Source organism: Vicia villosa, unplaced genomic scaffold, assembly GCF_029867415.1.
Source record: "Vicia villosa cultivar HV-30 ecotype Madison, WI unplaced genomic scaffold, Vvil1.0 ctg.003337F_1_1, whole genome shotgun sequence".
NCBI classification, from domain to species: Eukaryota; Viridiplantae; Streptophyta; class Magnoliopsida; order Fabales; family Fabaceae; genus Vicia; species Vicia villosa.
The window spans coordinates 173624-190493 of record NW_026706182.1 but is presented as its reverse complement, the minus strand read 5'-3'; the positions used below and the strand labels follow the sequence as shown (position 1 = coordinate 190493).

The following is a 16870-nucleotide window of genomic DNA, read 5'->3' as shown; positions in this document are numbered from 1 at the left end:
GCTGAATATGACAACTTCCTAAATTCCATCTTATAACAATTGTCCTTATTCCAAGACGTTCCGACTTGTTAAACAACCAAAATCTTAAATCCATGTTACCTTCGAATTCGGAAACCAACAAACTTCTACATTGCTTGCTCTGTCTCCTTAAGAAATATATTGCACCAATAACTTACAACTGAAACATATCCAAGAAGCACAGCTTCTTCCCTACTTCGCTCAAACTAACCCTGCAACAAAACGAATAAGTACCAACAATGTTTCACACACATGTCGCGTACTAAGGAATAAAACACTAACATCATTCAACTGTCACACAACTCAACTGACTCGACAACTTGGCCGGACGGACCGACCTGCTCTGATACCACTAATGTAACACCCCAAATTCTACCCAAAAATATCATGCGTGAAATCAGAGTATTTTAGAAACTATCAACAAGTATTTGGGATATCAAATTTACTTCATATTAACAACTCATAAACAGATACATAGCACTTTAATCTCAGATAAGCACAAAACAACTTATAACAGCTCTTAGACAAACCAACTTCATTTTAATATGCAGCGGAATCATAACATTCAGCTTTATAAACAAATCATCTTATTTAATCGGAAACAAATTCAAACATCATAGTACTTCTCAATATCCAATTTGGAACTCAACAACTAAAACATGAACAACATAGAAACAACAATATAGACAACCCCCCCCGAGTGCTACGTATCAGAGCGACACACCAACCAGACACGGTGAATCTACAAACTTCCACAGCTATACTTGAGTACCTGCCCATTTCCCATGGTAGGGGAAACATCAGCAGAAGGGGTGAGATATCAAACATTATAAAGGAAAGTATGATAATACATATAGCAAAGATAAAATCATACACAATTCACCACTTCTCAATATAAGCAATTTGCATCACAACAATAATGTTAACTATCAACTATAACAATGTACTCAAGTTTACAAGTATGTCATTCAAGCACATAATAACATATACTTCCTAATCACAACGTAAATTAATACAACTATCAATAATGGCAAAACATGGTTCATATATTCCACATATATACATATATCATTAATATATATATATATATTTGCATTCTCATCATATACGTTTCATTTACATATATCACCAAAATTATGTATCAAACATCACCAAATTTAATTATCACATCTCATGCACACATAACAATCACCTAATCACATAATTACATATATTCAAACATCACATAACTCCAATGTAACTCAATGCAAGACATGTGACTCTATGCATGTGGTACCCAATATGGACCCAAAGTTCCACCGCTTCCGATTCATATAGAATCTAGCCCCGCTTCAGATCCGGACAAGACCAAAGCCACCAAATGTAAACATATAGTTTACCGCTTTCCGATTCACTCTAGAATCCAAGCCACGCTTGTGTTTCAAAGCAATTCCACCTATGTTTCAAGGCACACTATGATATGAATGTATGTACAATCTCACAAATATATGCAATTAAGATCATCTCTACCATCTTAACTTTCCACATATCACAATAATTCAACTCCATGAATTATCCACCAATTGTACACAACATTCACAACACACACACATCATTCACATATGAGAGGCCAATTAATCAATTACGATTTACACAATCCAATTAACACTAGTAATCATACTATCTCATGTTAATTCTCATTTTTGTCAATTATACATGAACACACATTTTCAACATCAAGCAATTAATCATTAGAATTAATGCTAACCAACTAACCATAAAGAATCAATATCAAAACAACATCATTGGCATGACAATATATATTTCTCAACATACATATTCAAGCCAAAACACAATTACAAACAATTTCTCAAAATACCGTAATTTACCGATAAACCGAATAATTGGTCCAAGTCCAAGTATATTCCAATCACATAGACTTATTGGAATCAATTCAACTAATAATTTAACTATCCAATTAATAATTAAACTATATTAATTTCAATTCAACTATTATATTTCTATTCCATTATTTTCCAATTCTATAACAAAACCCATTATTTCACTATCAATGGTTTACTCACAACAAACATAACAATCTAATACACATAGATTATCAATTGCACACAACTTATCACATTTATATCATCACATTCAAACAATCATTAAATACCCAAAATTGCAACATAGAAGAACATGGATATCAAAGTATAGAATTAAACCCACTATAACATACTATCATATAACCCTTTAGCATGAAAGAACCCCACCCTTACCTTGGTAATTATGGACTCTTTCACCATAGCTCTAAGCTTTTCTCCAAAAGAAATCCTTTCTAACATCACTAGGAGACACACCTAAAAACCAGTTCGGGAATCAGCTTATCAGACGAACTTAAAATCCTCAAAATCAAAATCGCTCCGGTCAGAACTTACCTCTATGGGTCAGGAACGTTGTGTCCAAGTACCGCAACGATCCAACGGTTGGATTGAGAGATACGTCCGTTTTGCTAAGGTGACTCTTTGCTGAAACATAGCTGCGAAAATGGGGATTCTTCTAGCTTTTCTCTTCCACCATTGTTCTCTTCCCTTTTGCCTCTTTTCTATTCTTCCTATATTTTCCCCCAAATGAAAATAGTAACCTCTAAAACCCTAACCTTCTCTTACTATCTCACTTATGTAAATTGGGCTTAACCCACCAATCTATCACTTAGGCCCATTTAGCTATATCTCTCATACAACTTAATCAACCCAAATAACACAAACACACATACAATTAAATATTTCAAATAATTATTATATCACATAATAACTAAATAAATAAGCAATTATTAAAAACACCAAATAATATAATTACTAATATAATTAATAAAAATTGGGATGTTACACCTAGGTGTAAAAAAAAAGGGGTCACGCCATTTGAGATGGCGCCTTCATGTATGCATTTTCTGAAACCTGGTTATTTGCGTAATTTTTCCCGAAACGTGGTTATTTGCGTAATTTTTTTTTAAATACATGGTTATTTAAAAAAATCCAATTAATGAGTTAATAATTATTTTTTATTTTTTTAAAAAATGAATGGTCATTATTAAAATTAAGTTATGTAATATGAAAAAAATTACATATATTTATATCACCAAGTTAAACTCAATTAAAAACAACTGATTTAGTGCAAATATAATAATATATTTAAGAAAAAACTATTTTTTTCTTCAAAAACTCTACGGGATATAAAAAAAATGACTTTTACATATGCATAAAAAATGAATAAAATAGCCAATAACTATCACATATTTTTCATATAAAAGTTTCTCAATTTCATTACGACTAATGAAAGATTCCACCAAACACAATTTATTTTAAAATTAATCCCAAATGCTTGAATATTATTTAAATATCATACAATCGAGCTTGTTTTAACTTTCATTATTTGGTAGTTGCTCCTCCACTTGCTTCATATGGTGGCGTTCATCTACTTTATCTGTGTTATTTTAGAAATTACTTATATATTCATAAAAAACACAAAGCATACCTAAATTATATAAATTATCTATACCATCAAAATAAAATATAATTCTCAAGCAAAACATATCTAAATTATCTATACCATCAAAATAAAATATAACTCTCAAGCAAAACGTACCTAAATTATCTATATCATCTAAATAAAATATACCACTTAATAAAGATTTTGACATTATATATAAATATATAAATTATAATATATAAGTTATAAATTATAATTACGAATGAGATACAAATCCATAATACAAATACACAATAAAAACATAATTATAGATTACGATTATGAATGAGACACAAATGCCCAATACAATACAATTTTAGAATAAAAATATTTTCTTCTACGTACCCACAAAGTACAATCTCTTCCATCAAAGCATTCTCTTATGAGCTGAGAGGTTGTAGAAAAGATATATTTATAGTCCGTCAACAATTTTAATTTGATTGGAATTGAAAAGTTTTCAATTTTTATTACACTTTATTGTAGGATTTATATATAATAATTTTATGCAATAATTATTATTTTAATTTTGTCATTATTATAATTGTATAACGTTCAATATTTATTTGTATTCTTAATATAAAATTCAATTTTTAATTTTTTGTTAAATTTAGAAAACTTATTCTTAACATAAGCAGTTACATTTCTATCATTATTATTCTTACTATTTATTATTATTATATTTAATATTATTTATTTATATTAATATTAATGTAGCGATTTTCGGCGAGAAATTTAGGTTTCCGGTGCGGTGTCTTAGACTCAGATTCAGCTGTTTTCTCCTTTTTGTTGGTTTAAACTCCTAACCTTAGGGTTAGGGACCACGAAAAGTGTGAAGCGGTTGTAGGTGAGTTTGGGAAAAGGTGGTTTCGATGGCTCGGGGGAGGGGACGGCCAAAATCAAAGGTGTCGACTCCTACGATGCAATCAGGAGTTCAGAGTGTTCAAGGGAGCACAACTTATACTGTTCAAGGGAGTGATGGTAGTAAGGGGGATGAGGTAGAGGTTGCTAAGAAGAAGGAAAAGGAGAAGGTAGTTACGGAAGAAACGAAGAAGGAAACAAAGGTGTCTGAGGAGGGTAGGCAGAAGCTGTGGGTGGATGTTATTAGTGGTAACAGACTGCCGGCTAATGGTCTCTCAATAGAATACTCAGTCCCTAAACTGGTTGATGGAGAAATCGAAGTTGAGATTGAAGCAACGGATGTTGAACCAGAGGTGCGATTCTGGGAAGACTCCCTTATCATGTATGTTCTGGGAAAAGACCTAAGTATGAATGCGACGAAACAATTTATGGTTCGGTTCTGGAACTTTGTGAAGCTTCCAGAACTATACTATCACGACGAAGGGTATTTCCTGATGAAATTCCACTCATCGGAGGAGAAGGAACTGGTACTTGCGCGAGGCCCTTACTCGATCCAGAACATGCCGATGGTGCTAAAGCATTGGGACCCTGCGTTCAACTTCAAGAGAGACATGATTAGGACGATTCCGGTCTGGGTGAAGCTGCCGAATCTGCCTCTACCTCTCTGGGGTGCAAAGAGTTTGGGAAAGATTGGAAGCGCGATTGGTAAACCGTTATTCACGGACGAGTGCACGGCAAGTAAATTGAGGATCTCCTTTGCTCGTATCTTGGTGGAGATTGATATCACAAAGAAACAAAAGGAGTGTATCATGATCAAAGATACAGAGGGAAACAGGTTTGAACAGCCAGTGGAATTTGAATGGAAGCCGAAGTACTGTGATACGTGCCAACGAGTAGGTCATCACTGTGAAGAGGAGAAGCTGAAGGTGACAAAGAAATGGAAATCGAAAGCGCAAGATGAGGTCCCAAAGAAAATTGATGAGGTTAGTACTCCTAACAATCCAATAGATGGTAATCATGAGAAGTGGACACAAGTTATCACTAGAAAATTGAAGGGAAAGGTTGTGCTGCAAGAGATGCCTGCTAATGAATTACCTTGTAGTAATGTGTTCAACCCACTTGGGAATAGAGAGGTCCCTATTGTGGGTACGGATCTGGACCCATGATCATCTCTTGGAATGTGAGAGGGTTGAATAAGGCAGGGAAGTGTAAAGAGATTGCAACCCGTCTCAAAAATCTGAACCCTGTGATTGGCATTCTTATAGAAACTCGAGTGAAAGTAAATAAGAAGGATAACATTAGAAATAAACTGGGTGGTAATTGGCTGTTTACTGATAATTATCAGGCCCATGATAATGGAAGACTTTGGATTTTCTGGGATCAAAACAGGGTGTGTCTGAAGGTTGATCATTGCACTGACCAACTTATTCACTTTAGGGTGTGCACGGTGAATAGTGATTTTCAGATGTGGGGGACTGCAGTTTATGCTCATAACACATTAGCTAAAAGAAAATTGTTATGGGAGGACATTGGCAGACTGGTTCAGGTGCAGGATCCGTGGTTTGTGATGGGGGACTTCAACAATGTTTTAACTGTGCAAGACAGAATTGGTGGGAACCCTGTTCTGGAACAAGAATATAGGGACTTGAGGAACATGATGGATAATACTGGTCTGTTTGAAAAGGACGGTATGGGGGATCACTTCACTTGGTCCAATAATCAAAGCAATGGCATTATATATTCAAGAATCGATAGAATCATTGGGAATGTTCAGTGGCACAAACAACATTCTGAGTATAGGCTAAAGATTATGGACCATGGTGTTTCTGACCATGCTCTTCTGTGCTTGGAACACTGTGAGCAGAAATTCAGTGGGATGAGAAGCTTTAGATTTCCTAATGTTTTGCTGCAAATGGAGGGGTTCTTAAGGGCAGTTGAGGCTGATTGGAATAATGTGATCGAGGGAAGGCCTATGTACAGATTGTGGAGGAAGCTTTATAGGCTGCAGAGAAATGTAAAGGCTAATAATAAACCCTTGTATGGTTTGAGTGAGCAGCTAGCTAAAGCAAGAGTGGACCTTGCCAAGGCTCAGCAAGACTTGCTGGTAGATAGAATGGATGTTAACAGAATAATCCATGTGAAAGAACAGGTTCAAAGAGTGTTAGAGATATCTCAGTTAGAGGAAAACTTGTTGAGACAACGGGCAAAAGTGGATTGGATAAAACTTGGTGATAGCAATAGTGCGTATTTTTTTGCTGTGCTCAAGAGTAAGCATGCTCAAACCAATATCAATATGCTGAAGGATTCAAATGGTAACAGTTTGACCTCCCAAGATAAAATTGAAGACGAGATCTCAAATTTCTACAAGAACCTTATTGGGACTGTCAAGCCTATGCGCCAGAAAATCAACATTGAGGTGTTAAGGGATGGAAGACAAGTTAGTAACGATCATTGTAGAATGCTCACTGCCCCCGTCACTGAAGCCGAGATATATAATGCCCTAAAAAAGATAAATAACCTGACTGCTCCTGGGATGGATGGGTATGGAGCCCAGTTTTTCAAGGTCTGCTGGAATATTATTAAGAAGGATGTTGTGGATGTTGTGCAAGATTTTTTTGTTAATAGGAGATTACTTAAAGCTGCTAATAGCACCTTAGTTACCATCATTCCAAAGAAGCCAAATGCGTGTGAGGTAAAAGATTTCAGGCCCATTTCTTGTTGTTCAGTGGTGTACAAATTGATTTCTAAGGTGTTATCAAACAGACTTGGTAGTATGTTGGAGAGCATTATTGATATGAGCTTATTAGAGGTTATAGTGCAAAAGGTGGTCAACCAAGGTGCATGATTCAAATGGATATTCAAAAAGCTTATGATAGTGTGGACTGGACTGCATTGGAAGATATCCTTGCTGAGCTTGGTTTCCCAAACCAATTTGTTAAGTGGATTATGATCATGGTGAGTACAGTGTCGTATCGGTATAAGGTGAACAATAAGTTTACTGCTCTGATTACTGCTAAGAGAGGGCTAAGGCAGGGTGATCCCATATCCCCCCTTCTCTTTGTCATTGTGATGGAGTATTTACATAGGCTGCTGGCTAAGATGGGGAATAATACTTTGTTTAAATACCATGCAAAGTGTGAAACCCTTGGTATTATTAATCTGAGTTTTGCAGATGATTTGTTGGTGTTCACTAGGGGAGACCATAACTCTGTGCACATGGCTATGCAAGTGATGATGGATTTCTCTGCAGCTACAGGTTTACAGGTGAACCCGAGTAAATGTTATGCGTATTTTGGTAATGTAGACATCCATACTAAGAACAACATCCTGGCTACTACTGGTTTTGAGGAGGGGACCTTGCCGTTTCGTTATTTGGGTATTCCTCTCAACAGTAGGAAAATCACAATAAACAACTGCAATATGTTGGTAGATAAGATTGTCCACAGAATTCGTCGTTGGACGTCGCGCCTGTTGAGTATGGCTGGGAGAGTGCAGCTTATTAGGAGCGTGTTATTCCCTATCAATAACTTTTGGCTCAGCTGTATCCCTATACCGAAACAAGTTGTGAACCATATTGAAGCCATTTGTAGAACTTTTATGTGGGTTGGTAGTGAGGTAATTACTAGAAAATCTCTGGTGGCGTGGAAGAAGGTTTGTACTCCGAGACGTAAGGGGGGGCTGAACATCATTAATCTGTTGGTAAGGAGCAAAGTGCATATGTTGAAAAACCTCTGGAATATTCAAATGAAAGCTGAAAGCCTATGGATCCAATGGATACATTCATATTATATGAAAGGAACGGATATTATGACTACCCCTGTGAAACAATCCGCTTCTTGGATAATGAGGAGTATATTGAAATTGAGGGATTTGGTGTGTAATTCGCAGGTGTGGATGGGCATGGTTACGACGAAAAAATTCTGCACACGGAAGAGTTATGACATGTTAATGGAGGAATGCCAGGATGTTGATTGGTACCTTATTATGCAGTGCAACGCAGCACGAGCAAGAGCTATCCAGGCCCTGTGGCTTGCGTGCCAAGATAGTCTCCCAACAAAGATGAGGCTGTGTAGACTGGGACTGTTGGCGGAAAAGAATTGCGTGTTCTGTGGCAGGGAAGATTCTCTGAATCACTTGTTTTTTGTGTGAAGGAATCCTACCGATTTGGGTGAGGATCCTCCAATGGCTCAATATTAACCATTGCCCGCAAGAATGGTTGAAGGAAGTGGAATGGATAAAATGCCAGTGTAGAAAGAAAGGTGGTAAGATCAGAATAATCCAATGTGCGTTCACCGAAACTGTTTACGAGTGTTGGTGGTACAGGAACCAAACTTGTTTTAGTGAGAAACCGAAGGAAGATACAATTGTGACGAGAATTATTGATGCTACGTATAGGTGCTGGAGTAGACCTAAGCTTAGGATCCCCCTTAGCCGTATTTTGATGTCTTAAGTTTGTCTTTGTGAGTTTGCCTGTATGTCCTGGCTGGTTCTTGTGACTGTGTTTGCTTGCTGACTGTTGGACCCTTATGGGTCACTTGAGCTGTAATGTTTTTGAATCTTATATAAAAGGAATTCTTTTGATTCAAAAAAAAAATATAGTATCAAATTAATAAAAGTTGGAATTAAGGTTTGTATAATTTATATTATTTATATAAATTAATTAATTTTTATATAAAGAATTTTAACACAATTTTAAAATATAAAAAATATGAATACTTTGACAGTTGAACGATATTAAGTTTTACATTTAAGTTATAAGTTAAATTTAAAAATTTTAACTTATTTATTAATATAAATTTTAATTCTTTATTTTTTTTAATTTATAAAATTTATTCTTAAATATAAAGAATTTTAACACATAGTTTTATAATAATTTTATAAGTATATATTTTTTATTTCGTATCCATTATAAATTACTTGTATAAACTTATTTATATTTGTTTTTATATATTTAGATATTATATTATTATTATTTTCTTTTATTACACTTTATTGTAGGATTTATACATAGTAATTTTATGCAATAATTATTATTTTAATATTTTCATTATTATAATTGTATAACGTCCAATATTTATTTGTATTCTTAATATAAAATTTAATTTTTAATTTTTTTTTAAAATTTAGAAAACTTATTCTTAACATAAGAATTTACATTTCTATCATTATTATTCTTAATATTTATTATTATTATTATTATATTTAATATTATTATTTATATTTAATATTAATATAGTATCAAATTAATAAAATTTAGAATTAAGGTTTGTATAATCTATATTATTTATATAAGTAAAATAATTTTTATATAAAGAATTTTAACACAAAATTTTAAAGTATAAAAATATGAATACTTGAACAGTTGAACTATATTAAGTTTAACATCTAAGTTATAAGTTAAATTTAAAATTTTTAACTTATCTCTTAATATAAATTTTAATTCTTAACTTTTTTTAATTTATAAAATTTTTTCTTAAATATAAAGAATTTTAACACATAGTTTTATAATAAATAAGTTTATACAAATAATTTATAATGGATATGAAATAAAATATATATATATATATATATATATATATATATATATATATATATATATATATATATATATATATATATATATATATATATATATATATATATATATATATTTTATTTCATATCCATTATAAATTATTTGTATAAACTTATTTATATTTATTTTTTATATATTTAGATATTATATTATTATTATTATTATTTTCTTTTATTATTATTAGTTAATTATTATATATTACATATTATTTATATAGTTATTATTAATATTTGTGGCTGAATATTATATTAGTATTACATTTATTATTTTTATTTATTTTTAATATAGGATTAAATTAATAAAAGTTAAAATTAGTATTTTTGTTTAGAGTTTGACATATGGCTAAGTTTTGTTTAGAGATACTACCAAGGTGACATGTGGTTAGGGTTGTCATCATGACAACCTTGGATTTATATATAATATAAGATGTCTCTTAGTCTTTCGTATCTTAACATAAACAATCACAACAACCAATAAAATTTTGCAAAATAATATATGTGGGCCCACACTTTCTCATTCAACATGTTGATTGTTTTCAACACATAATAATCCACATCACTTTCAACTCTTTATTCAACACCTTATTGCACCTATTCAACTATTGAATAATTTTTTCAACACCCCCATTGTAAATGGTCTAATAGCATATATCAAGAGGGAATCAATTCCTTACCTTAAAAAAAATAATTTTTATAAAAAATAAAATCTAAAAACAAGTTTAAAATGAATTTTATAGAAAAATAGTACTGTCTCCGGTCCTATTTATAAGAAAAGATTTTCTTTTTAGATACATTGAATAAATAATATATTTGGACAATATTTTGTCCAGATACATTATTTATTCAATGTATCTTAAAAGAGAATATTTTCTTATAAATTGGAGTAGAGGAGTATAAAAAAACATTTGAAATCTTTAACTTATAGTTTAATTTAGAAAAATTTGGTTCAATTTAGTTCAAGCTTAACTAAAACAGTTCAGTTCGTAATTAAAACAGCCACTATATTTGGTTCAATTTAGTTCAAGCTTAACTAAAACAGTTCAGTTCGGATGCTTCTTTTTAGATCGGATGCTTTTTTGTTATGGTTCAATATGATTTGGTTCACTTTTTTGATCGTACTGTACCGTTAACAGCCCTAATGAACGGCAACCAATTCAAATGATTGGAGTGTCAAAATGATATCACTAGAATTATACAACATGGGCAAATTTCAATAACCTCGTCGTGCAATGGAGCTAGCATTTAAACGTAAAAAAATTCTCAAGTTGAGTTTTCCTTGTAATTTAAATGTATAGTTCATCCATTTAATTTCCTCAAATGAAAGAAAACAGAACATAGACAGTACACAAAGCAAAAATTATTGGAAGATAAATATAACAAAACGACTGACTGAGAATCAAAGCTGGGCACATATTCATCCAAATGCACCACTAAATGAGTTGAAAACTTAAAGGAGCCAGAAGTCAGTAGAGCATTTCGAGAGAAACCAAACAAGTTTAGGGCAATGCAATATCATTTTCAAACAAAAATTAGGGCAGTAAATGATGCCATTTACATCATTGACAACAGCATATTTATTTTTGCATAAATATTACAAAAACAGGCCTATAACAAATAAATGAAAAATGACGGCCAAAGCAGCCATCCAGAGGCACATGTGAGGTAAATTTGAACAAAACAGTATGCCGGACCTTCCATAAAGTTTAAATTAGGCACCAAACTAAAATGAACTAATAGCGGTTCCAGTAGGTTCTGCGTCTGAACCAGTTGTAGTCAGGCAATCGCTGAATAGGTCCCATGGCAGCAATAGCAACATCCTGCAAGACAGTTATATAACAATACCTTAAATTAAGAATAAGAGTGGTCTCTCTACTCCGGAGTAAGAGATATTTCATTTATTATTATATTACCTTGTCATAAATGAATCGGTTTGCAACGCGTTTAATTGTACTGGCATCAACGGCGTCAATTCTGGCAAACAATTCAGCGAATGGGATTCTTCGACCATATGTGAGTAGCTGAAACAATATGCAGAAATGAGTAATGAAATATTTCATTGGTAACATAGCATACTTGCACAATCATGCAATAATGCTAATAATATTGTATAAGAGAAATGCTAACAACACTCTCTCAAACACTTCCTCTCTTATTGGTTGAAACACGTGTGGGTCCTACTACTTTATGTGGGACCTATTTTCAAAGTGAGGGACTCACACATGTATCAACCAATAAAAAGTGAGTGTTTGAGAGAGTGTTCAAAATTACTAGTTAATTAGCTAGTAATTTTTTCATTATCATAAAATCATTGATTAAAAATCAGTCTAAAGTCCTTGTAAAGTAGTACAAAATGAAGTAACATTGAACTTGCATGCCACTATTTTTTTAAATTGTGAAATGTACAATCCAGTGGTACCTGGCGACCAATATCTTCAGCTACAGGGCTTGTTCCATCAATGTGAAGCAAAAGAGACGATTTTAACTGTAAATTAAACATTTAAAAGTGAGTTAGTAACATTAAGAGCAGAACAAAAATTAATTACAGTAATATAAGATGAATATAACTTATGACTATAAAACCTATGTAAAAAATCAAAATAACTAAAAAACAGCAGACAATTAAGTATGAAGAAACATTGAACGTTCAGATGAACTTCTGGGCATACTAAAGGCTATATATTACATGATGACCAAATATTTGTGTTGTAGAGAATGTGAACACACATTCTAACACAAACCATCACATTCTGAACATAATCTTTTGGAGGCAAAAATTAACTAAACAAATTTAGTTTGAATGCACTACAAATACAGAGCATTGAACAGGCTATTTCAACTTAACATGGGGAAGATAAAGTTGGTAAGCATTTTCAATATATTTGAAAACAATTTTCAGTTTAGTTAATGGCAGCAACAGTCATGAAAAAATGGAAAGACTGACGTGAGAATAAAATGCTGCTGCCCAATTGCATGTGTGCTAATTGTCCAGATGATGCAATATGCTATAAACTCAAATGCCAAGATAAAATTAAAAGGTTGTTTCTTCAATCATCAAGACGGGAAATCATCAAGTCAAAGTAGAAGCCTACCTGATTACGAGCACGTGTAACATCATCATCTGAAACCTGATAAGCCAACTTGGTTGTATTGTACATTATTGCATAGGCCAAATCATCCAGGCAATCCGGCTGAAACCACAGCAAAATAAAGGGGAAAGCTTTATCCAAGCAGTAATTGAAGTCATAAAAATTAAAAGAATAAATAACTAAATTATCTAGTAATGCTATAGCATGCCTACAATATCTTCAACACAACCTAGGCATGCTGTTTGACAAACATCAAACTATCAATTCATCCACCACATATTGCAAAGAAAAACATTATTATCCATTTTATTTTCAAAATTAATTACAATAAAAGGCATTGAATAAAAGGAGAAAAGAAATTAAGTAAAATGGTATTATAGTTGGCTTAAATTGCATTGAAAGTTGTTATAATTTCATTGAATTTAAGTATATTAAGTTTCAAAAAATTTAAGAGTTCTTATACTACTGACAATTTATTATGTTCTAATCACCAACTAGTGTCGAATTTAACTAAAATATATAAAAATATACATCTAAAAAGTGGGATCATAATAGGTTATTTGAAAATTTCATTGATGCTATATTCACAATATAAGGAATTTATAACAAAAATAAGAACATTTAAAAATTAAAAATAAGGAATTTATTTTAAGAAAATTAATATAGGACCAAATGACAATTTTAATAAAACAGTCCTAGAGAATAGTTCCAGTGTATATCTATGAAATACTACAAGAGGAATGTTCATTTGGCAGTAGCAGAAATTCCATGTATTTTTCGCATGTTTGCATGTATAAGAGAACCACATTAAGGCCTACCTTAGCAACGGCATAAACACCAAAAAGACCCGTGTCCTTGTAATTGGTATTAAAAGCCATCGTGCTTTCTGCAATTTCATTGATGCCAATTCGTTGTGCCAGCTCCGAGCTGTTCACAGTTAAAATTCAGTTAGCTAAGCATGTATATTGAGAGGTATTTTTTTTGGGTATGGGGAAGGAGAATGTTCAAGTTGCATACCCCATGTGTTTTCCACCTCCAGCAGTCTTGTTCCAAGAACCCAACATTGCTTGCATGACCATTAAAGCAATTGAATCTGGATCTTTCCAAGATGCACCTTCAAAAGCTACAGCAAATTGTGCAAGGGGAATATCATCATCAAGCATTCGGACCTGTTTCAGAACAAGTAGATGAACATAGTTAGTAAAGTAACTAAAGTAACTGGTACAAATCTGCTCAATATTAATATTGTTACCTCAGAACCAGTAAAAACTGCTGGCTCTTTTTCTACCAACTGAGATGCTGTGGAGGGATTTGTAGACAACTTAGTAAATAATTTTTTCACTTGTTCAACAAAATCTTCATGCTTTACAGCTCCAGATGCAGCTATCACCTGGAAAAGTAGATCCACACAGAAAAACAGCCATCAGGCTAACTTCCAGATCTAGATGTTACTCCAACCGTCCCAAAATAATTGATTCAGTTAACAATTCAGAGATTAAAATGTGTATAAGTGAGAGATATGTATTTTCAATAAAGCACCCTTGTCATGTATTGGTGTATTCACCTTTAACATAAATGAATAATGGGAAATAATGAATTGTTAGTAATGCGAGTATCTTGATTAAAGGGTACAATTGAAAAAAAGTAAGTACCATTGTATTGAAAATTGAAAGGGATCAGTCATTTTGGAACAATTTTTCCCCATAATGGTATGACTGCTTTCAAAGTTATGGACACTATGCATATATCAGTAACAATACGCATGAGACACAGCTACATCAATAACCAATGCATGAGACAAATCAGTTATCTACATACCATCCTAGGAGCAGTGTAATGCGTCTGAATGTAGTCCTGCAGATGAGCTTTGGTGATTGTCTTAATATTCTGAGCAGGTCCCAAAATGGTTCTGCCAAGGGGAGTATACTGGAAAGCAGTTGCGTGGAGGTGATCAAAGATCACTTCCTCTGTTTGACCTTCAACCTACAAATAAGCAATATCATTTAACAAACCGATCAGCAAAGAATGAGAATCAAACATATTACACAAACAACAAAAAACAAACGCATTTTCACACTAAAACTATTCTTGATGAAGGAGTGAGTTTAACAGGTAAAGAAATATAAAAATTTCATTTCAATTAAATTACCTAGTTTAAAAAATGCAATTACAAATGAAAGAATATCATCAAACTCAAAGTCCTAATACAATCCCTTCTAAGTCTTTGAATCCTCTCTAACTTTAACATAAAACTATCCATATGAATTAAGATATACTAAATACACCCATGCTTCTAGTTCTATATATGTTCTCAATTTCGAAACACAGCTAAACTCTAAAGGCAAATAAATCACCGTACATTCAACCAGAAATTCTTCCCCAACATTGTATCTAAAACTTGAATTCCAGTTTTTTTAACAGCAAACAATTATCAGGTGGTTGGTTGTTAATCATTGTATACTATTGTAACGGCATGCATGATCACATAATTAAACCAGTAAACTATTTCTCAACAAATTTCCACCAAACACACACAACAAAGCCTTAATCAAACATGTTAAACAGATCCATACAACAACATAAACAGATAATTTCCATTTCATGTATAATTCAATTCAAAAATAATTTGTATACCTCTTCCATTTCCCTAAGAATAACATCACGCTCCCGGCTGATCCGATTCTCATCGAATTTTGAATTCTGAAGAATATCAGCCAGAATATCAAGCGCAACCGGAACATCATTCTGCGAAACCTTGGCATAATATGTAGTCTGCTCCCTCGATGTATACGCATTAAGATGTCCTCCCATATTCTCGATCTCCTCTTCGAGCTCCCTCGCGTTGCGTCTCTCTGTCCCCTTGAAAATCATATGCTCCAAAAAATGCGCCGTTCCGTTAGTCTCCTCGGTCTCAAATCTAGATCCCGCATCGATCCAAACACCAACGGTGGCGGTTCTTCCACTGAGATTCGACTCAGTGGCGACACGGAGTCCGTTCTCGAGAGTCGTTACGCGTGTTTCCGGAGCGGAGAGGATTTGCGTATGGTCGCGGATTTCAGGCTTCGGTGAACCGTATTTGAGGAATCTTGGATCTGGATTTTCCAATCGTTGGAGTTTGGCTTTGACCGATTCGGCTAATCGATCGTAGACCATAACGTTGGGAGGTGGAGGGGAGGGAGGAGGGGGAGGTGGAGAGCGGGTGACGGGAGCGGCGGCGGAGGTGGAGAGAGCGACGGATCGGATGGAAGAGAGGATGGGAGTCCGCCGATTGGAGCGGCGGACTAGGGTGAGGAGTTTGTTGATCGTCATGGCGGAGCACGTGTGGGGCGGCCCTTGTGCTAGGGTTTGGTTGTGGAGAATGAAATAGCCAAGTTGTGTTAAGTGATGAAATGGCTATTGTAAAGAGGAAAAGGAGAAAGAGAAAAGAGTGAGGAAATTTTAGGGTGATTCGGAGAATACTGTGTACACTAATTATGCTATAGACTTTGTCAAAAACAAAAACAGATGGAAGGTAGATGCTTTTTAAATGGTGTAGAAATTTGGGGGAATTCGGAGTATGTCACTGGTTTAAGCATTTGATTTATTTGTAGCCCTTAGATTGAAGTTACACGATTTAGATTTATTAAAAATTTTAATATTTTAAAAATAATAATATGTATTGATAGATATAAAATTAAGAGCATGGAAATGTGGGTTGTGGAGATAATAAAAATAATAATTAAGCCACACTTATACGGTAAAAAATACATCTGAAAATTCCAAAATGTTATTTGGAAGTTTATTCAAATGCATATTATTTTACATTTTTAAAATGTTTCGGACATGCACAT

The 16870-nt window shown here is 33.4% G+C and overlaps 1 protein-coding gene across 1 annotated transcript; it reads right to left on the bottom strand.

Moving 5' to 3' along the window:
* Nucleotides 1-11428: 11428 nt before the first annotated feature.
* LOC131640856 (probable mitochondrial-processing peptidase subunit beta, mitochondrial) lies at nucleotides 11429-16544 on the bottom strand. The gene is made up of 9 exons (XM_058911231.1): nucleotides 15675-16544; nucleotides 14859-15023; nucleotides 14293-14430; nucleotides 14058-14209; nucleotides 13859-13967; nucleotides 13044-13142; nucleotides 12371-12436; nucleotides 11865-11972; nucleotides 11429-11771 (listed from the first exon to the last, which is right to left on the bottom strand). The coding sequence occupies exons 1-9, from the start codon at nucleotides 16347-16349 to the stop codon at nucleotides 11685-11687; spliced, it is 1599 nt and encodes a 532-aa protein (XP_058767214.1). The 5' UTR covers nucleotides 16350-16544; the 3' UTR covers nucleotides 11429-11684.
* Between the last annotated feature and the right edge of the window lie 326 nt (nucleotides 16545-16870).